Source organism: Bufo gargarizans, chromosome 3, assembly GCF_014858855.1.
Source record: "Bufo gargarizans isolate SCDJY-AF-19 chromosome 3, ASM1485885v1, whole genome shotgun sequence".
NCBI classification, from domain to species: Eukaryota; Metazoa; Chordata; class Amphibia; order Anura; family Bufonidae; genus Bufo; species Bufo gargarizans.
The window spans coordinates 157,841,763-157,864,592 of NC_058082.1; the positions used below are offsets into that span (position 1 = coordinate 157,841,763).

Below are 22,830 nucleotides of genomic sequence, written 5' to 3' on the forward strand. Positions count from 1 at the left end.
AGTCTCCAAACTTTATACTCACCTGTCCGGCGTCTTCTGCCCTCCTGGCTCCAGCCGGGTCACCAGGGAGACACAGGTTTTTACCGTAACCTCTGGTCCTCCTTTTCTTCTGGAGCATGGGAAGGAGCAGGGGGTTTGGGTGACCCCCTGGTCTCCCATCTCCTGGATGGGAGTGCAGGCAGTTTTACGGACTGCCTGAAACTCCCGCTAGAAAAGGAAAGAAGAAGAAAAAAAAAAACAAAAAAAAAAAAACACCAGACCTGCAACGCAGGGAGGTCTGCCTCCGACAGACACTAAGCTAAAACTGACTAGTTCAGTGTCTGCAGGAGGGATATAGCTGAGAGGAGGAGCTAACACTTTCTTTGCTTAGTGTCGCCTGCTAGTGGGAATAGCTATACCCAAGGTCAAGACTGTGTCCCCCAATGATATAGATGAGAACAGGAATCCACCCATGTTACTGCCCACACTAAAAAAAATTAAGTTGAATGGACGAGGAGTAAAACAGATTGAAAGATACATGTCAACACTGTGAAACTAAGGGACATTAGATAATGGGAAGAGAAAGATTGGGCATTTTGAATATTCAACAAGCGCAATCATTTGTCCCCCAGGAAAGAAGCCAATTCCTGAAGAGCACGGCTAATGCTGTCAAGGTATTGGAATTCAGAATTTATAAAAGCATTTTCTCCTTAGAATAAAACAGGTTATTGTGATATATATTCGCTATTGGAAAGCAGGCACCTCCATATTGTCGCCTTATACCCGATCTACACAGAGGACAGCAATATTTTATTACTCAGCGTTTTATAAGGGCAGTGGTGCCGTCTGGACTATCTTTATTTGTGGTGTATAAAACAGGTTATGATGTGTGCACTATGGTTGTCACAATACCAAAATTTTGATTTGATTTCGATACCATAAAAAAGTATTGCGATACTCAATACCACGCGAAAAAACACCAAAAAAGACGCGTGCAATCTGCATTTTATCGAACGTCCAGCTCATACTCGAACAGTCTGATCCTATTTTTTGGGGGGGGGACAAGGGGACCAAAAAATTGCGAATCGTGCGGTTTTTATTTGATTTTTTTTTTCTGTTCCAGCGTTCACCACATAGATTTTTTTATATTTTAATAGTTCGCACTTTTTTCGGGCGTGGCGATATGTTATATGTTTATTTATGGTTTATATGTTTTACATATAAAATTGGGAAAGGGGGTGATTTAAACTTAATATTTTGGTGTTTGTTTTTTTGAAACTTTTTTATTTTACTTTTTATTTAATAACTATTAGCTCCCTTAGGGGCTAGAACCCTTGTACTATTTACCCTGATAGAGCTCTATTAGGGTGAATAGGACCTCACACTCTCTCTGCTGCCCTGTGCTTTGTGCACACAGCAGCAGGGAGATTACCATGGCAGCCAAGGCTTCAGTAGCATCCTGGCTGCCATGGTAACCGTTCAGAGCCCCACGATTACAGTGCTGGGGCTCCGATCACAACTGCCATCAATGAGGAGGAGGGGAGGGGACCCTGTGACCACTGCCACCAATGATTATAATACTAGGGGGATTTAGGGGGGGGGGTTACACTGGGGTCGGGTGGGGAAGGGCGCACTGCGCCACCAATAAAGAGAAGTAACCTTTTAATACAAATACAGAAGGCGGGTGTCGGCGGCAGAAAAACATAGCCGGCACTCAACCTCTATGACAGGGTGCTGCGATCCACGACAGTTAGCCCAGACCCTCAGGTGGCAGGGGTTAACTGCCACAGATCGCAGCGCCCTGTCATAGAGGCTGGGTGTCGGCTATGTGATTCTGCCGCCGGCACCCACCTGTATTTGTATTAATGGGTTAGTTATCATCAGTGGTGGCACAGTGGCCACAGCCCCTCCCCTCCTCCTCCCGCCTCTCTTCAAACTGGCAGCAGCGGCACAGGGGGGAGGGAGTGACTCCTTCTCCTCTGTGCTGCTGAGAGAATATGGAGAGAGCTGAGAGCAGCGTGCGCCATGTTCTCTGATACTAGGCTATGAAGTAGCACTACTGCACAGCCTAGTATCGGTAAATGTCAAATCCCGGTATTGAATCGATACCGGTACAAAAGTAATTCGATACCCGTTGCAACCCTAGTGTGCACAACCACCTTGCTCACATGAAACTGACAGAATCCCGGGTGTAAATTCCTCATTCCTATACAAATACTTCCTGGGCTAGAATTTTAACAAAATACAATAAATGCATTAGAGTATGCTGCAAACACCTACCCATATCAACGTCACTCTTGTCCGAGTCCTTATCTGTGTCATCTTTGTTCTTATCATCTTCTTTTTTTGTAACATCACTTATGCGCTCCTTTGTGTCATCCTCAGAGACTGATTCACTGGGAGAATCCTGAAGGTCAAAGTAAGAATGGCTATAACATAATGGCGCATTTTATAAAAAGATCTGTACATACCAGATGTCAGTCACTGGGACTGTTCACTTAGGATCGTGTAATTAGAGAATCAAATAGATTCTTTAATCTACAGGGGTCTGTCCTGGTGAGTGATTTAGATGAGCTTAAGATTTAGGCTTTCTAGTATAAATGAATTACAAAGTCACCTCAGTGATCATTGTTGATCTAGTCATGGCCTGCAGTCACTTGCCAGTTGTCTAACTACTTTCACAATATAAAGTGTTTATATCCCATCATAATCAAGTGTCTGTAGCATCAGGTCTCTGCCTCTTCTTTCCCTCCCAGCTTGAATATCACAGATCCAAGCCTGCTTGAAGCCCTGCTGAAATAACTCTGCCCGAAGACAAGGCATCATTGCAGACATCACATCTACAGGGCAGAGTCCAGGAGAATGAGCAGAAAGCTGCGTGGACAGGCAAGGTCATTGATGATGTACATGGCACAGCCTTACAAGCCTTGGTAATTACTACTGAAGCATAGCAATACTGTATTGTACAGGATTGTACCTTTGGCTCTTTCTTTTCCTCTGTAGGCTGTGGTTCAGGAGGGGGCTCTTCTGTACTATTCTCCTCTGGAAAATAAATATTATCAGTGCTGGGAAGTAAAGTACATACATTGACAAAAAATATATAACACACACCCAGATAGAAGTGTTGGGTTGCTGCAAAACTCAGCATGCAGTTTATGTCTCGGGCTGATTAGAGAATGGTCATGCCACAAGTGCTTCCCCCAAAGCCCTATAAAAAGGCTCTCAGAGGTTACTTTTGTGTAGCGTACCTCTTGGTGAGAGATTGTTGACTGCTAGACATGCCTCTACAACACACTCAAAGACATTTTGCCGAGTTGACATACTTTAAAAAGAAGGGCATCATTTGACCAAGAGAAGCAAGATGGTTGCTTCAATGAACTGCCCGCCATTTAGGCCGTTCTGACCTAGCTTTTAGTAGGTGTTTTGCGAACGGTGGTTATATGAGGGCACACATATATGGCAAACAGGCTCTGGATGGCCTTGGCAGATCCCTAGTAGAGAGGATTGTTTGATCCACCAACAAGCACAAGTAGCTCCCACAGTTCCCACCATGCAGACACAGGTGACAACTTCATTACAAACCCTGCCCGGACCATTTGTAGGCACTTTAGAAAATTTGGTGTAACAACGTCCATTACATGCCCCGTCATCGACAGTCAGTCACTGTCGCCTTAGTTTCCAGTGACGTTGTTAATGAGAAACCTGGACGGACAGCTACGTCTTTAGCAGCAAATCCAGGTTTTGTTTGGGATCTAACAAAGGTCAGGTTTGAGTATGGAGGCCTCATGGTGAGCTCCTTAATCCTGACTTTGATGTGGAGGACACACTGCCCCAACTGCTGGTGTGATGATTTGGGGAGCGGTCGCATACGATAGTCTATCACCCCTAGTAGTGATGGGAGGAACACTAACAGTTCAGCGATAAGTGCAGGACAACCTGCGACCACATGTGTTGCCTCCCATGACAAGGCTTCCATCTGATAATCTTCAGCAGGATAGTGCTCACCCACAAACAGCAAGGGTTTCCCAGGAATGTCTTTGTCGGATTACGACAGTTCATTGGTCTGCCAATTGAACATTTACTTGACCAGCTGGGACATCAGCTTTGACAACCCTCCAGTGTGCAGGATCTACAGGCCCAGATGCAACCTCTGTGGGTAAATGTGCCACAGGATACCATATGGAACTTACATGACCAACCGTTTCTTGTATCCAGCTACAGGTGGCCAGACAGTGTACTAGAGCCTCCTTTCAACTGGCCAGTTTTCGCCGATAGGGTATAACTAACTGATCACTTGGAGTCTGACCACTGGGACCCTCACTAATTGCAGGTGCCGTTCCCCCGGTCGGATAGAACGGCAGGTCAGGCAAGCGCCTCGTCACTTTATTCATTCTCTATGGGAGTGTTGAAGATAGCAGAGTACACTGCTCAGCTATTTCTGTTGGTCTATATAGAATTAAGGGAGAGTCAGAACATATGCTCGACCTGCTGCTTTATCAGATAGGGGGAATGGCACACCTGTTTTTACGCGTGATGGGGTCCCAGAGGTCAGACCCCTCATCTATCAGTTAGTTATTTCCTATCTTATGGATAGGGAATAACTTGCAGACTTAACACAATCCCTTTAAAGCAATGTTCTTCAACTCCAGTTCTCAGGGCCCCCCTTGCCGCTCATGATTTGGGAATATTTCACAAAATGAATACCTGTGGTAAGTCCTGATGCTTTATATCCTCTACTCAATACTAAGGAAATCCTGAAAACATGTCCAGAGGGTGAACCCTGGACTGGAGGAGCACTGCTTTAAAAGGAATCTGTCATGACAATCTTGTGACTATTATCTGCAGTAATAAATCCTGAAGATAAGGAGTCCAAATCTCTATTTTTTTAGTTTCCTACTGCCCCGTTTCCCCACTGTCAGACTTAAAGCTGCATTGAAATACACTGTTGGGACTGCTATTCATACACACAGGAGTCCTCTCCATTTTCTCGGTGTAACACAGCAGTACGGACTGTGTATTTCAGCGCAGCTTTGAGTGCTGACAATAGAGGAATAGGGGGCAGTAGGAAAAAAATGGAAATTAGAAATCCTTATGCGTAGCATTACTCATTTATTAGTACAGATAATAGTCCAGAATTAAAGGGTGGAGTAAGCTGTCACACAGAATTTTCATTCCTGCTGTTGCCACCATGCAGGTGCCATCTGGAGGATACAATCGCCCTTTATGTCAGCATGGAAGTGCAGACACAGCAGTTATCATGAGGTGACTATTGAGGAGGAGAAGGACTGCTTCAGTAAAGTAGGTATAAGTTTAGAATGCTTGTTGCTGCGATTGCAGCTAGATTACATGTGTTATACAATTTTCCAGAAAGACATGAAGGAGGCGTACTATGACTAGCTCTACTTTCTCATAAAATTAGTTGAAAAACAAGGGGCCTACATACTGTTTATGCACGGAGGCCCTCTGCTTTCTGTGTCCCCATCTGAGTGAAAGAGTAAATGGGTTAGTGTTGATGGCTACAGTCAAGCAAATATCTTTATCAGTAAAGGCAACAAAACTCACCTATCCGCTCATTTTCTTCACAGGTTGTTCCAGCAATACCACTGCTCTCAAGTCCATAACTGGGGTCAGCTTTACCCGTCATTTTGGCAGCGTCTTCCACTTTGCGAACATGAGCTTCCACCAATGCTGCAGGGACCTCTTCCTTCATCTTGGAGAACTCATCTGTCAGGAATCAGCAAAAATCTTAGCAAACTTAGCAATGTTATGAAACCATCTAAAACGACCTCAAGAGCAGATTTGGCAGCAGCAGAAAGAACTTACCAAGAGCAGATTTGGCAGCAGCAGATGCCACACGAGGGTCCACCACAGATGCTAGGAAAGCTACTGTGCTCATTACTGGGTTACCAGATTGGCTAAATGGTATAGGTTGATAGGCCAGAGGACCAAGTGACGCTTCAGAGTCCTCCAAATAAGGATCTTCAATGGGCAGCCGAAGGAAATGCAAAATACATTCATCTTGAGTACGGCTGCCAACGTGTTCAGACACCTTGTTCCAGTCGTCCTTGTACATTTCTAGAGCCTAAAAGTCATATAATTAGGTCATATATCTGACTTACTGCTTTATATGTTGACTGAATTTTCTGCCATAAATTACCTCAAGAAGTAGTAGAGTCTCCTGTTCTGTCCACTCCCTCGTGGCACTTGCAGCAGATTTACTCTGTGAAAAAAATTTATGAATTAGAACACTGGAAAAATTATCAAACCTGACAATGTAACGTTAAAAAAACTGGGAAACGTGAAATGACTTTGTATACCTGTGCTAGCAGAGCTATTTTCTTTAATGTATCATTTTCATAGTGCTTGTATTGTTGTAATGAGCTGTACACTTTGCATGGGTGCTACAAATGTATTGCCTGAAAAGTTTTTTTTTTAATGTACTGCACCAAGGAGAAAAATTATTTTGCATAATGCATTCTAACACCTTGAACCGCCGTGACGCTCCAGATGCGGCTCCCTCTGCCTTCCGACCGGAGACCCTGCAGTGAAATTGCGGGGCTCTGATCGGTTACTATGGCAACTTGGATGCTTGTGAAGCTTTCCTGGCCTGCCATGGTAAGTTCCTTGTTACTCTGTGCACAAATCAAAGCTCAGCAGGGAGCATGTGAAAATCCTAATTACCCAAATAGATCTCTACTAGGGTGAATAGGACACGGGATCAAAAGAACCCAGGTTGTAGCCCCCTAAGGCCTAGTTCACACATCAGCGATTTCCATCAGTGATTTTTAAACTAAAACCTGGCTTGGAGCCTCCAGAGATACGGTATAATGGAAAGATCAGCACTTTTTCTGTGTTTCTGATCCACACCTGGTTTTGGCAGAAAATCACTGATTGAAATCAATGACCAAACACTGAAATGTAAACTAGGCCTAAGGGGGCTAACAGTTATTAAATAAAAACCGTTAAAATATTAATAGTTTAAATATGCCCCTTTTAATTTTTTACGTATAAAAATATATTAATGAAAAAAATTATAATAATCCAGGTATCGCCACATCCAAAAATGTATGAACTACCAAAATCTTCGCCTTTTTTTTTTTTTCACCTTTCACCCCCCCCCCGGGACATGGGACAGATAAGGACAGAAAGAAGGGAACCCATGTCCTCATTTAAATGAAAAGAGGAAATAATTTGGGGAAGGAAAGAAGCACCACCTTGCAAGACTTGCAAGAAAAAGCAGTTCAGCAATTCAGACACCTGTTTCATAGAGGTGACAGCCACCAACGAGGCCACTTTGAAGGGAAGACAAAAGGACATTTTCTCAAGCGGTTCAGAAGGAGCTGACTGTAAAGGTGGCCATACACACAAGATTAAAGTCTGCCATAATGGCAGAAAAACTAGCATGAACAAGCCTTCAGGATCACCGACAGCAAACACTTGTCTGCCAAAAATGGAATCCACCATGCTGGAAAACTTTAGTTGTTCACTGGCCGAAACTGCATGTTGATCGCATGATCCGATTGCGGCTGATCATCATCTCAATTGTATGGCCAACTTAAGGAATACAAAACCAAGTAAAGATCCTACGGCAAAGCAGGGGAATAATAGAGTGGAGCAGAGTGGGCGTCCCCCTGGAGAAAAAAAAATCAAGCCAGAGGACATAGAAACAGTATTGAAAGACTTGACCCTTGAGAGAACTCGGTCCAAACCATGCTGCAGAAAGGTTAGTATCCTGGAGAGTGAGAAATGAAGTGGAGGGAGCTGATGTTCCTTGAATCAGCAGTAGAAGGACTTCCAGGTCCTACGACAGATCTTGAACAAAGAGATCATTTTTTTATTTTTTTTAATAACCCAAATTTCAGGCAGCTGTCAAACATAGCAACTCTAAATGCTTATGGAAGATGAGTTCCTGAGAGGAAGAAGCCATGGGGCATCAGCTAAATGAATTAATAATGTCGACATTCCACATCTGGTGGGGGTCAATCTATTGTTGGGATGCCCTCTGATTTGATTCTATGGAGGATCCAGGGCAGAAGAGGGAGACAGGGTAAAGTATACAGGATATTGAAGTGATGCCGTGGAGACACTAGGGTATCTACTGCTCAGGCTTGGGAATCCAACATCCTTGTAATGAAGATGGTAAGCTTGTTGTCTGATCAATGTCTAGTTATCCACACTTTTGCACAGTTCATTGAAGATGCTGGGACGGAGGGACCACTCTCCTGGGTCTATCAGTTCTCTGTTGAGGAAGTCCGCTATCCAACTGTTCAATCCCAGTATGTGCAACTCAAACAGTGCCGGAACATGGACAATTGCCTATTCAACAATAACGGCTGAAAATGCAATCACCACTAAGCTGCAGGTCCCACTCTAATGGTTAAGATAGGAGATGGCAGTGGGGGTGGAAGTTGGATGTGACAATTCGCTACTAGGTTCTGACATGTCTAGGAGAACTGCCGCAGAACCTCTAAGTTCAGGCTTAGAAAGGACAGAAGAGGTTGGAGGAGGAGGTACAAAAAAGGCACTGTCCTACCAGAAGTGGCAACTTCCGTAATGCACAGCAGATGTGTATCACAGCAGATGTGGGTGTCCAGGCCGGAGGAGAGGACAAGTAGGAGAGCCAAAGGGTGTCTCGCACACAGATGTCAGCACCCATACTGAGAGCTTCAGGGATGAATCTGGAGGCCATGATTGGAGGACCACTGCAAAAGACTGCATAGTCAGAAAGGGGAGGAGGGCAGAGAGGAGGTCCGGAGGACCAGCCACCACCAAGAGAAGAAACCTTAATAGCCTGACCTAGTAGGCCGCAAGAAGCTACTCTCTAAGTAATGCTGTCGGCCGTAAATGGGGTCAGCCAGCTAACACAAGAACCTAGGCTTTGGAAAATGCTGCAGGGCACAGCTACAAGTAGAAGACACACCCCAGCAACAATGCATGGCGTTATCCAGAGCCAAACCTGGTCCAGTGAAGAAAAGACAAGAGGGGGGTCCCAATGGACCCCTTGAGAATGCATAGGGGAGAGAGTAGCATACGAACCCCAATGTGGCTGCCGCTACTGTGGAGTCAAAACACTGCCACGGGGTGAAAAGGACATAAGGACCCCTAGGAAAATAAAAAGGAGGTTGCCACTGCTACTGCAACCTAATAAGTTGGGAGAAGTGGGGACCTTACCCAAATCCTGAAATACTCACCCTGCCTTCATCCTCTTCACTTGGGCTCCACCACAGTACCAGCATGGTCATCCCTTCAGCAACTGGTAAACAGTGGGCAGTGGTGAGGAGTAGATGCAAACCCAGGGCTGGTGGGTAACAGAGAAACAGGGCTGTTCTGTTCCACTTTGCTTTCTTGGAAGAGGGAAGAATGGAGAGGGAGGCCAACAGTGTTTGTCCTCGCCACTAGGCACAACAAGAAAATACAGCTACCCCTGTTTTCCACCAAGGAAAAAAGTGAAAATAACAAAAAAAAAAAAGGCAGAAAGGGCCCTGCCTTCTACAGACACTTAGCTAAAAGCAATTAGTTCAGTGCCTACAAGATAGGTATAGTTGGTAGAAGGGGCTAAAACTTTTTTGGATTAGTGTCCACCTCCTAGTGGCAGCAGCTACACCCATGGTCCTCTGTCCACCCAATGACACAAAAGAGGGGAAAAGCACATTGACCTAAGACTATTTAGGGTATAAGGATATTTTGGTCTATACAGTCTGTGTACTCCTAAAACTGAGACATATTTGTCTTGTACGATTGCCGCTTACCTTGGAAGTGGTGTTCTTCTTGCTGTACATATCAGTTCTAAGCCCAAAGTTTTGTAGGTCCGTTGGTTTTTCTTTATTCTTGTCAGGGAAATTCAGCATCTGTTGTGAAGCAGAGGTCTGGAAGAGAACATACACAACAAAGTAGTATGAGAGGGGTCAAAAACACCTTAAAAGGGTTGTGTCAACTCAGATATTGGTGGCATATTGATCGGATATGCCACCAATGTCAGATAGGTGCAGGTTCCACCTGTGGGATCCCCACCTGTCTTCTGGAACGTCCTTTCAGAGATGGCAGCTGCACGATAATCGTGCAGCTGCCGAGTGGGTACCAGGGCACCACAGAGAGAAGGCAGGGACTGTTCCTGCCTTCTAGATCGCTGTATAGAAAGCGCTCAATGAGCGCTGTGTATACAGCTGAGGAAGCGATCTGCTGCTTCCTGTCCTGGCCCGGTGATCATGTGCCTGCCAGGGCCGGGAGAGTGCAGGAGCTGTCGGATCTTCCATAGACCACGATCAGCCCTGCACTGAGGCTGTACAAAGTACAGTGCGGTATTATGCTGTACAGCCTCTCTAGGGGCTGGATTTCCCCTGTAACTAGGGCTACTATGTCAGCCCCAGTTACAGGAGAAATCAAGTAAAATAAAAATAAAAAATGAAGTTAAAGAGGACCTTTCACTACAATAAAAAATCTAAACTAAGCATACAGACATGGAGAGCGGCGCCCAGGGGTCTCCCTGCACTTACTATTATCCCTGGGCGCCGCTCCGTTCTCCCGGTATGGGCTCCGGTATCTTCAGATTTTCGGCTCAACTGGGAGGAGCCTGCCGGCGTCTCCTTCTCCCAGGTTGGAGTGCTGGCTAATCGCAGCGCTCAGCTCATAGACTGAGAGAAAAAAAAAAAAAAACTCTCAGGCTATGAGCTGAGCGCTGCGATTGGCCAGCGCCACAGCCTGGGAGAAGGAGACGCCGGCAGGCTCCTCCCAGTTGAGCCGAAAATCTGAAGATACCGGAGCCTATACCGGGAGAACGGAGCGGTGCCCAGGGATAATAGTAAGTGCAGGGAGATCCCTGGGTGCCGCTCTCCCTGTCTGTATGCTTAGTTTAGATTTTTTATTGTAGTGAAAGGTCCTCTTTAAATGTCCTCCAGAGATCTTGTATGACCTTATGGGGAACACAAAGTGTAAAATAAAAACTTTCACATGAAATTTTTTTTTTACCCCCAATCCGTTATTAAAAAAATGTTAAAAATAGAAGAAAAAAATTAAAAGAAACAAATTTGGTATCACCGTGTCCGCAAAAAATTACGAATAAACATTGCACCAAAACAGATTTTGTTTTGTGAGCTCACCTCCCAAAAAAAACATGTTAATCAAAGTCGTATGTACCCCAAAATGGTAGCAATAAAAACGTCACCTCAGCCTGCAAAAAATGAGCCCATAGCCAGACAAAATAAAAAAATGGCTCTATGAAAATTGCAACACAAAAACATGATTTTTTTTCTAAAAACGCTCTTGTGTAAATTTTTGGTTGGTATCACTGTATCCGTAATGACCGGATCTATAAAATATCACGATTTACCCCATCAAGTGAACGGTGGGTGTAAAGGAAAAAAAATTGATAAAAATCAACCTGAAAGAAAATTGTACCCCAAAATTGTGCCAATAAAAACTACAGCTTGTGCCGCACAAAATAAGCCCTCACGCAGCTCATTCAACAAAAAATAAAAAAGTTACCACTCTTAAAAACCATGACAGAAAATTCCATGTTAGAAAATCCAGATGCTGCTCCTTCCCTTCTGAGCCCTGGCGTATCCCCAAGAACAGTTTACGACCACAATTAGGGTCTTACTGTATTTAGTAGAAAATGGGTAGCAAATTGTGGGGGAATATTCTCCTGTTACCTTTTGTGAAAAAGAAAGTTAGGGCCTAAAGCACCATTTTCTTGTAAAAATAAATAAAATAAATAAATATAATAATAATTATATATATATATATATATATATATATATATATATATATATATATATATATATATATATATATATATATATATATAGAAACAGAAAAAATCCGGAATGCACTCCAAGATAAACGTGAAACAAGTGATTTATTCACCCATAAAAGGCGCAACTCGCGACGTTTCGGCTCACAGAGCCTTTCTCTGCACCCACACTCAGGTTGATGCTCCCGCTGGACTTCTTCGTTTCTATATATATATATATATATATATATATATAATTTTTCATTTTCACACCCAAGTATTAAAAATTCTAGAAACACCTGTTGACTGAAGTGCTTGCTACACCCCTTAAAAATTCCTTGAGTGGTGCAGTTTACAAAATTGGATATTTTTTGGGGGGGTTTCACTGTGGGGATCCCTCAGGGTCTGTTCAAATGCAACATGGTGCACAAAGATCATTCCAGCAAAACCTGCCCTGCAAAAACCATATTGCGCTCCTTGCCTTCTGTGCCCTGCCGTGTGCCCATACAGCGGTATATGACCACATATGGGGTGTTTCTGTAAACTGCAGAATCAGGGTAATACATATTGAGGTTTGTTTTGTTGTTAAGCCTTGATGTTTTCAAGGAAAAATTTATTAAAATTGAAAATCTGCAAATAAAGTTACATTTTGAAATTTCACCTCTATTTTGCTTTAATTCCCATGAAATACCTAAAGGGGCAACAACATTTCTAAAACCAGTTTTTAATAGTTTGAGGGGTGTCTTTCTTAAAATGGGGGGTCATTTATGGGTTGGTTCTATTATGTAAGCCCCACAAAGTGACTTCAGAACTGAACTGGTCCTTAAAAAAGCTGACTCTGTAAATTTTTTCAGGCCACTGAAGAAGCAGCACGTAGCTTTAATGCATCACCAGCAGTGAACTAGAGTTAACAATCACAGAATACAATCACCAATGTTGGCAAGATAGACGGTCTTCTCTTCTAACCATCCTGATATATTGGAAGCGACAAACACCACAACATTCATTACTTGCAAACCAACCTCCTGTGATTGAATAGCGATACAACTCCTGACCACGTGGGACCAAGTCGGTGTACAAAGCAGCAAACACACAGTGAGTCTAGCAACAAAGTTGCGGATTGGAGATACAAGCCGTTTTCCACAGGATTGGTAACATACTAACAACTGCTTTTAAAGCCATTATTATTAAGAGATCACTCATTAATGCAGAATATCGATATAGTTATTTATGAATATTAACTATTGCTTTATATAGAGAGGATCTCTAACTACTCTTCACCATCCAACAGACATTGTTGCTCTTTTTAACACAATTTATAAATGGTTACCAGCATCCATACAGCGTACTATCGATAAGGACTTATATAATAATAACATAATTTGGAGTTCTAAATAGACGCTGCAGCTGCCATCAATTGCTCATGATCTGACATGATAGCAGACCCAATATATATTGGAATACAGCATTGAATAATTGGGACACTGCAACGGAGCTACATTGTATTTTTTATTGTATTTTTAACAGTATTTTACAACTGCTTATTCATTTTTACTTATTTTTTATTTTTATTTATTCTTCATTTTTGGCAATCGATGTCAGGTTGGATTCGGTCGATCACCAGGGTGACCAACTGGACATCCACAGACTACATTTTTGTAAAGTGCTAGGTTTTGGTGGTTTTTAATAAAATTTCTATATTATTTCACATGTATTGATAATTCACAATTCCATGCAGTACTGAATAGGTGAGTGCCTCCCAATTATTTCCTCTGCTTCTTCCCTCATCGACATTGGGTGTGTCGTGGGGAGTGCACAGAACCATAATTTCTCAGCCACTGTCTGTCTAGTGTTATCTAAAGTTAAAAATTCCTTCTAAAATTCTAAACCTTCTAAGGCTACTTTCACACTTGCGCTCATATAATGCAGACGGTGGCTCCGTTCAGAACGGATCCGTCTGCATTATAATGTTAAAAAATCTCTAAGTGTGAAAGTAGCCTCAGACGGATCCGTCCAGACTTTCAATGTAAAGTCAATGGGGGACGGATCCATTTGAAGATTAAGCCATAGTGTGTCATCTTCAAACGGATCCGTCCCCATTGACTTACATTGTAAGTCTGGACGGATCCGCACGCCTCCGCACGGCCGCGTTCAGGTGTCCGCCTGCTGAGCGGAGCGGAGGCTGAACGCTGCCAGACTGATGCATTCTGAGTGGATCCGCATCCACTCAGAATGCATTAGGGCAGTACGGATACGTTCGGGGCCGCTTGTGAGCCCCTTCAAACGGAGCTCACAAGCGGACACCCGAACGCTAGTGTGAAAGTAGCCTGAAAAAAAAAAATTGCATTACCAAAATGATGCCAACATAAAGTAGACATATAGGAAATGTTAATTAATAAATATTTTATGAGGAATCACCATCTGTCTTAACAGCAGAGAGATTTAAATTTAGAAAAAAAAAGTTGTGAATTTTTTCAAATGTTTGTTAACTTTTGATTATTTTTTTTTTATAAATAAAGGCAAGACGTTCCGAGATCCCACTGCTTTCTACTGGGCATGCGCGGGATCTCGGAACATCGGGGACAGCAGAAGCCGCCCAGCAAAGTGAATATTGATAAGCTGGACGGCGCTTCAAAACGGCAGTTGGGGCAAGGCTGGCTGGGCGCAAGTGAAGCTGAAACGCCGCCCCTTGGGCAGAAAGAAGACGATTCTATCAGGTTAAAAAACATGAGTTTACTGTATTTATAAGGTGAACAGGGGGTATACTTATATAGCTATATATATAGCTAAATATGCTTATTGGGCCTGTCAGTGTCCCTTTAAAGTTTCAATATAACGAATTTAAAAAAATGACTGTCCCACAAAGTATTTCCACACAAATAAATACAACTGCATATGATGTTACAAAAGATCACCTGTGGTGTTTTAGTTTGCAGTGGTACCAGCCCTGATGGGGTATCAGCTAAAACATGGAAATGAGAAGTAGGTGGTGGTCCCATGGGTGTTGGGCGGCTCTCAGCATCAACCTGATAGTTGATTAGACCCCACTGTTCCAAGAAGGCATGAACCCTGCAAAAACAATATAAAATACAGTTATCCACACAAATTCACTGTACAAAGAGGCATAAAACGATTCAATTTAAATTGCAATTTTCATAAATGCCTTTTAGCTCTTTCACCTGCAGTTCCAGTCACACGCACCTCATAATGGCACAAACATCCCCTGCCAGGTTCCGACGGCACGCTGTTGAAGTGAGGTATTCCTGAGGGTTGAGCCGATATGTGTCAATCATGAAGTTTCGATATGCTAAATATCTAGTGAACAGAAAATACAATGTCTGAATGATTACATGTTCAAGTTTAGGAAAAAAATAAAAATGAAGCATCTGCAAACTTAAAGGGGTATTCCTATCTGGACATTTATGGGATATCCACACAACCTATAGGACATCCTCTGGACATGCCATAAATGTTCAGATGGGAATATCCCTTTAAGGCCCTTAATTCCATTCTATGTGGGCAAAAGTGAGAACTGAGGCTACACCGATTAAACTGCACCAAGAACAAAAAGATATAAAATTAGGGAGCACTCACATCTCTGGAGTTTTAGACTTGTTCTTGCCATTGAAAAACTCAGGTAGTGCTCTACGCTCAATGGCATGTACGCTACAAAAAAGAAAAAAAAAGAAAGAATTCAGAAGGTGAAATACAAGATACAGACTTTCAAGCAATGCTGTGGGCATTCTAAGGGCTCTTTCACACTTGCGTTCTTTTCTTCCGGCATAGAGTTCCGTCGTCGGGGCTCTATGCCGGAAGAATCCTGATCAGTTTTATCCTAATGCATTCTGAATGGAGTGAAATCCGTTCAGGATGCATCAGGATGTCTTCAGTTCCGGAACGGAACGTTTTTTGGCCGGAGAAAATACCGCAGCATGCTGCGCTTTTTGCTCCGGCCAAAAATCCTGAAGACTTGCCGCAAGGCCGGATCCGGAATGAATGCCCATTGAAAGGCATTGATCCGGATCCGGCCTTAAGCTAAACGTCGTTTCGGCGCATTGCCGGATCCGACGTTTAGCTTTTTCTCAATGGTTACCATGGCTGCCGGGACGCTAAAGTCCTGGCAGCCATGGTAAAGTGTAGTGGGGAGCGGGGGAGCAGCATACTTACCATCCATGCGGCTCCCGGGGCGCTCCAGAGTGACGTCAGGGCGCCCCAAGCGCATGGATCACGTGATCGCATGGCACGTCATCCATGCGCATGGGGCGCTCTGACGTCATTCTAGAGCGCCCCGGGAGCCGCGCGGACTGTAAGTATACCGCTCCCCCGCTCCTACTATGGCAACCAGGACTTTAATAGCGTCCTGGGTGCCATAGTAACACTGAAAGCATTTTGAAGACGGATCCGTCTTCAAATGCTTTCAGTACACTTGCGTTTTTCCGGATCCGGCGTGTAAGTACACGCCGGATCCGGACAACGCAAGTGTGAAAGAGGCCTAAGAAAGAAAAACAGTTGACTATTTGAGAACATAGTAAAAGGATTCTCCAGGATTTACATATTGATGGCCTATTCTGGTGATCTGGTATGGTACTCAAGGAGTGTCATGGTGTCAGGAATGATGGTTATCCTATGGATTTCAGCTGAACAGTTGATGTCGTGCCCGCTTCATCGCCTGGGGGGGGTTTGATGGTTAAAGAGTGAATTGGTTGAACTGCTTTGATAATCTGTATCAACTGAGATTATGTATATCTCATACTGTAATATGTACATGCAATGATAGTTATATTTTATTTTTACCTCTGGAAAAACTAATACAAATTATACGATTTAAAAAAAATCAATGTCTGTGAGCGTTTGGGCTTCATTCTAGGCCATATGACCAGAGGCGCAGCTCAGCCCTATTTAAGTGACTCTAGCTGAGCTGCAAAACAAAGCACAGCTGCGAACCAATGTTCGGCGTAAGCTTGGTAAGCTGCAAGGAGGCGACAGTGCTTACCACAATGTTACTGCCTCCTCAAACAGCTGATCAGCGGGGAGTCGGACCCCCCACTTATCTTATATTTATGACCTATCCTCAGGATAGGTCATCAATATGTAAATCACAGAGAACCCCTTTAAAAAAAAGTTCCAAGAAAACTATTTGTTACCTGTTATAATCAAACCATGCAGCATAGCTGGGGATGATAATGTGGTGTGTTTGTTCAGTTACATTATCCTCATGAAGGTCAGAGGTCTTCACTTGTTCACTTTTGATCACTGTAGAGTTCTCTTCTTCTTCCTAAGAACAAAACAGTAAGCTTGATCTGCAGTCAAATGTTCTACTACTGAGATATAGATTCAGGTAAATAGACATTTAATGCTATGTGTATAGGCTGGGTATAGTTTGTGTAGAAGAAACTAACTTTTTTCTTAGTGTTAACCTCCTAATGGCAATAAACTATAACCCAATTTCTGTGTTCCCCCAATGAAATGACAGAGAAACCCCATTTCGCATGCATTGGATTGGATTCTGTTTAGGTCGAGGTACAGAAATCCTTGCTTAAAGGGGTTATCCAACACTAAAAAAGTGGCCCAGACCTGCCCGACGCAGGATGGGGTTGATGCTCACCGGATCCCTGCCGCTGGATGCAGTCTGTTGGGCTCAAGGCCAAGCAATTCCGCTCCCACATGTGCTAAGAACAACATCTGTCGAGGTGGCACATTGACTGCTGCAGCCAACCACAGGCTGCAATGGTGACCTACTGCCCTCGCATAAAGCGTGATGTCACATGTGATGCAGAGGGAGCAGGTCACAGCTGTGGTTCGTGATTGGCTGCAGTGGTGACGTGTGCCCTGTTGACTGATGTTGACCTCAGCACACAACGAGAGCTGAACTGCTGGCCCGGGAGCCCAACAGACCGGATCCAGCGTGGGAATTAGGTCAGAATCACCCCCAACCTGGGTCGGGCAGGTCTGGGCCACTCTTTTAATGCTGTATAACCCCTTTTAGGCCTCGTTCACATCAGCGTTCAGCCTTTCCGTTCTCCTGCTCCGTTATAGGAGCGAGAGAACGGAAAGGACGGATTGGGCACATAACTGAGACGAGCGGAGCCTACGGACCCCATAGACTATAATGGGGTCCGTTAGGTTTACGCTCAGAAAATGATTTTGGAGCGGAGACAAAAGTCCTGCATGCAGGACTTTTGTCTCCGCTCCAAAATCATTTTCTGAGCGTAAACCTAACGGACCCCATTATAGTCTATGGGGTCCGTAGGCTCCGCTCGTCTCAGTTATGTGCCCAATCCGTCCTTTCCGTTCTCCTGCTCCTATAACGGAGCAGAAGAACGGAAAGGCTGAACGCTGGTGTGAACTCAGCCTTAATCCAGACATAATCCACACTGTGCTAACATACCCAAAGAACTATAAAATAAAAATAATGTATAATGTGTGTTGAGTTTTCAGTTCTAGTTTCCTTTGCACCACTGATAACGTTAGAAAAAAAAAAAAAAAGTACAGAATTAAACGTAGAACCAGGGTTTTATCAACATGTAAAGCCATGCAACTCTCACCTTAGTTATAGCGTCCATACTCTCGTCTTCCTGTTCATCTGTTTTATATAGTTTAAAAAAAGTGACATTGTCAGTGACATATAAGTTGACTTCAGCTAGCAAATACGGTACATTTCACAAGGCAGGTAAAATAAAGGTAATATTAGACATTCATGTTTCCCTGCTGCCCCACTGTCTATGGAAATAGAGGTCTCAGAGTCCTTATGTGAAAGGTTGATAATGCGCACGAGTGACCACTGCTACATTCACTTCTACAGGACCTTCAGAGATAGAGGCGAGCGATATCTGTCAGTCCCATAGAAGAGAATACAGCAGTGGTCATGCATATGCACTACAACTGCAATGATCAGAAACTTAACCCCTGTTCTGTGGATTGGGGATGAGCACTCTGTTGGAAAACCCTTTACACTGAATTTTATTAAAATAACATTAAAAGGGAAACTACTGTCAATTTTTATCACAAATTAACAAAATATATGTGGATATCATATGTCATTTTTTATTACACAAAAGAGAAAAAAAAAAAAGAAAAGAAAAATCGCTGGATGGTTTTTTTTAATATAATTTTTGACGTCACTCTATGTACTCTACTTCCTGTCCTGTCCCTAAAGATTCCTCTTTTGTTTGAACTTTTAGCACAGCAAATGGCCTTGTTTGACTTTCTCAGTCAGAGCATTCACTGCGACCAGAGTGGAAAGGGGATGAGTGACTGAGAGCATTACACATTACATGGGTAAGTGCAATGCTCTTCTGTGGACATCTTTATTCAGGCCTATCATAGGAAAAATAGTCACTGTTATCCCAATTCTACTAACCGATAACATTGTTCCCTAACAGCAGTGGTAAAATAACAATCAGGGCCATATCTATTTATGAGTTTTAGCACTATCTGCTGACTGCTAAGGAAGGACAATATTTAGTATTTAACTTTCAATGGCATAGTACTGCCGAAGAAAAACAGCCCAAAATTCTTTACATTTATTTCCTGTGAATATGGAGTTAAAAAAAACACTATCCCTTTTGTGACAGAAGTGTCCCTTTAAAATAGTTCTGACAAAATTCTGATACAATGTATGCTGTTTCACCTCCAAAATAAAGCTCAAAGAAGGTGACAGATGCTGAGGGTTCCCAGCACAGCAGCCTCTCCAGGCTTCACTTATTGCAGAAATGACAAAAAAAAAAAAAAAAAAAAAAGCAGAAAAGCAGAGAGAAACTCACCTAGGTCCGTCACGGTGCCACCTTTCACTGGGGCCGACTCAGAATCTTTCTTGGTATTAACTAGAAAATTAAGTTGTTTACGTTTATAAAGTCCTCTTTTTGCCTGAATTTTTTTTTAAATATAAAATCTTAGTATTAAAGAAAGTGTGTAGATGAATAATATATATATTTATATACACATGCACACACATATACAGTGTCTCTGTCTACACAAATCCAACGTATTTCTCTACATACACTACATGGAGAAAAGTATTGGGACACCTACTCATTACATCTACAGGAGGTTTAATGAAACCCCTTAAGGGGCTGAGGTCAGAGCTATGTGCGGGCCAGTCAAGTTCTTCCACACCAAACTAACCGCAACATAACGAAATGTGAAAAAGTGAAAGGGTTTACTTTCCAAATGCATTCTATACACATATAAATTTAGGAGAGACAAAAATACCCGTTTTTGGGAGCGTAACTTCTTCTACATTAGGCACTGGGGAAGGTTCGTCCATATCTTTTGTCAAATCCTCCTGTTCTTCATCGCGATGACCCCTTTTTGACTTGTTATAAGGAGTAGTTGGTCTGTAATGCAGAAAGTTATGGGAATCAAACACAACTGCTGCAGTGGCAAAGAAGTTCAAGGGGTTTTCCTGGACATTTAGATTGATGGCCTATTCTCAATCAATATCAGACCATTGGGAGTCTGCATCTTGTCACCCTTTTCAATCAGCTGTTCTACAGTAGCTCCAGCACTAGAATACACCGTCCCGTCTAATGGTTATTGCCACAGCCACGCCACAGTAACCAGCTCCAGTCACTGCACATGAGATGGAGCTGTGTAGTCCTGGAGCTACTGCAGAACAGCTGATTGAAAAGGGGGCAGAAATTTAGGCTCCTTTCACACGAGCGAGCCCCACGCATCGGACTTGCAGCGTGTGTCAGGGAGTGCACCCGTCCTGAACTTCCAGCACTGCCAGGGTCGCATAGCATTATATTGATTTATGATGCTATGTAACCCTTAGAGTTCTGGAATGTATTGTATAACACTGACCTGATGCTGTCAGTGTTATACAATACATTTCAGAACTGTAAGGGTTACAACACTGACAGCATCAGGTCAGTGTTATACAATACATTCCAGAACTCTAAGGGTTACATAGCATCATAAATCAATATAATGCAATGCGACCTCGGCAGTGCTGGGAGCTCAGGTCGGGAGCTGTTGGATAGTCTGCAGAGTAAAACTCGTTCGTCTGAAAGGGGCCTTTAGACTCCTGATAATGATGACCTAACCTAAGGATAGGCCTTAAATATAAATGTCCATTAGAACCATTTTAAGCAATGTGAAGCTTATATATAGGGGGATATAAAATGGTCAGATATCAGAAACATTACATACCATACATATATGTCAACTGTGCCAAACAAAGAACTTGCTTAAAATGCACAGACACTCCAATTAATAAAATAAGAAGTATACCATGACTGACAATAAGAGGTAGACAGTGACACATGACTGAATGACACACATAAATCACAGATATGACTGATAACATTTATGGGAACACAATGATTATATTGCGCAGAAACTTAGTCAAACAAAAACATACAAGACATATGAACATTATTCATGCACAGTAGGGTAAAAAACCCTTCATGTGGCCGTCTTGTAACACATGCAACCAGTATATGAACCAACCCCTTCTTGACATTCTTTTTCTTTGCTTCTGCACTCGGAGGAGGTGAAGGAGAACGTTTCCTCTTTTTATTATTAGGTCCTTTCTTGTCCCTGCGATCTGAGTCAGGACTGCTTACCTATAGTGAGAAGGCAATAGCAATACTGAATATGTGGGTATACAAACAGAAATAACAACATTTTACAGAATGGGATGCGCTCTTCAACTATGAAAGGCCTCTTTCACACAGGCATCTCGTGTGAGGGCCGGATAAGATGCGGGTGCGTTACGGGAAAATGCGCGATTTTTCCGTGTGAGTGCAAAACGTTTTAATGCGTTTTGCGCGCGTGTGAGAAAAATCGGCATGTTTGGTACCCAAACTTCTTCACAGAAGTTTGGGTTAGGTGTTGTGTAGATTTTATTATTTTCCCTTATAACATGGTTATAAAGGGAAAATAATACCATTCTTAATACAGAATGCTAAGTAAAATAGTGATGGAGGGGTTAAAAAAAAAACAAACAAAAAAAAATAAAAAAAAATAAATAAATAAATAAAAACAATTAGACTTACTGGTAATTCAGTTTCCTTGAATCCACCATGACGGCCCACAATGAGATTGACCCTTGACCTCTATAGGGGCAGGAACACATGGAGAGTTTAAATTCCCCCCACCCCTCCACCTCCTCAGTGCTTTACAAATTACCCGAAAGGTCAAATAAAAATTAAAAGGATATTGATTCATACCCCTTAATATATATTTTCCCCGTGTAATATTATATACACACACCTCTTTTTATTTTATTTTTTTATATATCTTTTATTTTTTATTTTTTGGGGATGGGAATAGTACGGGCCGTCATAGTGGATTCAAGGAAACAGAATTACCGGTAAGTCTAATTGCGGTTTTTCCATTTCATCCACCATGACGGCCCACAATGAGATGTAACATGACTAAGTGGGTGGAGATATCGCCTGTAAAACCTTCATTCGAGTCCGGAAGATTAAGACGATAGTGTCTTACAAAGGTATTTGCACTTGACCAGGTTGCAGCCCTACAGATCTGGCCAAGTGAGACACCTCCTTTTTCAGCCCAAGAGGAGGCTTTGGCCCTAGTGGAATGGGCTTTAACGGCTCCAGGACTGGGTTTGCCCTGTATCACATAGCAACACTTATTGGTGGATGTAATCCATCTAGCTATGGAGGAATTAAAGAGCTTCTTCCCTTTATTTCTTCCTGAGAACTGTATTAGGAGATTATTATTATTAATCCTAAATGCTTTGGTAGACACAAGATATTGAATGACAGTATTTCTAACATCTAACAGATGCATTTTATCGCCTGACCCTGTATCTTCAGACCCAGTGATAGAGGGTAGGAATATTTCCTGGTCCCGGTAGAAGGATGAGACCACCTTAGGGAGGAACCCTGGGTCGAGCGTCAGACGAATGTGATGTTCGTTGATTTGGAGATATGGTTCCTTGAAGGAAAGGACTTGAAGTTCTCCAATACGCCTGGCTGAGGTTATTGCTATCAAGAAAAGCAGTTTTTAGGGAAAGGTGCTTTAAAGAAATATCCGACAGCGGTACAAATGGAGGTTTTGTTAAACCCTCTAGGACGATGTTTAGGTCCCAAGTTGGAGCCCTAGATCTTAGAGTGGGTCTTAATCTGGTTGCTGCGCTGATGACCCATCTG

General features: G+C 42.9%; 1 protein-coding gene across 5 annotated transcripts in view; it reads right to left on the reverse strand.

Annotated features, from left to right (window-relative positions):
- The window catches only part of SMARCC2 (SWI/SNF related, matrix associated, actin dependent regulator of chromatin subfamily c member 2), a 79,816-nt gene that overhangs the window by 16,654 nt on the left and 40,332 nt on the right, over window positions 1-22,830 (reverse strand). For all 5 annotated transcript variants that reach the window (XM_044287929.1, XM_044287926.1, XM_044287928.1 and 2 more), the window contains exons 10-24: window positions 21,161-21,276; window positions 19,919-20,043; window positions 19,471-19,530; window positions 18,253-18,290; window positions 16,852-16,982; window positions 15,302-15,373; window positions 14,909-15,022; window positions 14,623-14,776; window positions 9,729-9,845; window positions 6,137-6,199; window positions 5,803-6,061; window positions 5,542-5,703; window positions 5,423-5,461; window positions 2,957-3,021; window positions 2,260-2,386 (exon numbers count right to left, since the gene is read on the reverse strand). In XM_044287929.1, the coding sequence (XP_044143864.1) occupies window positions 2,260-2,386; window positions 2,957-3,021; window positions 5,423-5,461; window positions 5,542-5,703; window positions 5,803-6,061; window positions 6,137-6,199; window positions 9,729-9,845; window positions 14,623-14,776; window positions 14,909-15,022; window positions 15,302-15,373; window positions 16,852-16,982; window positions 18,253-18,290; window positions 19,471-19,530; window positions 19,919-20,043; window positions 21,161-21,276 (1,642 nt within the window). The remainder of the gene's footprint in view (window positions 1-2,259; window positions 2,387-2,956; window positions 3,022-5,422; window positions 5,462-5,541; window positions 5,704-5,802; window positions 6,062-6,136; window positions 6,200-9,728; window positions 9,846-14,622; window positions 14,777-14,908; window positions 15,023-15,301; window positions 15,374-16,851; window positions 16,983-18,252; window positions 18,291-19,470; window positions 19,531-19,918; window positions 20,044-21,160; window positions 21,277-22,830) is intronic.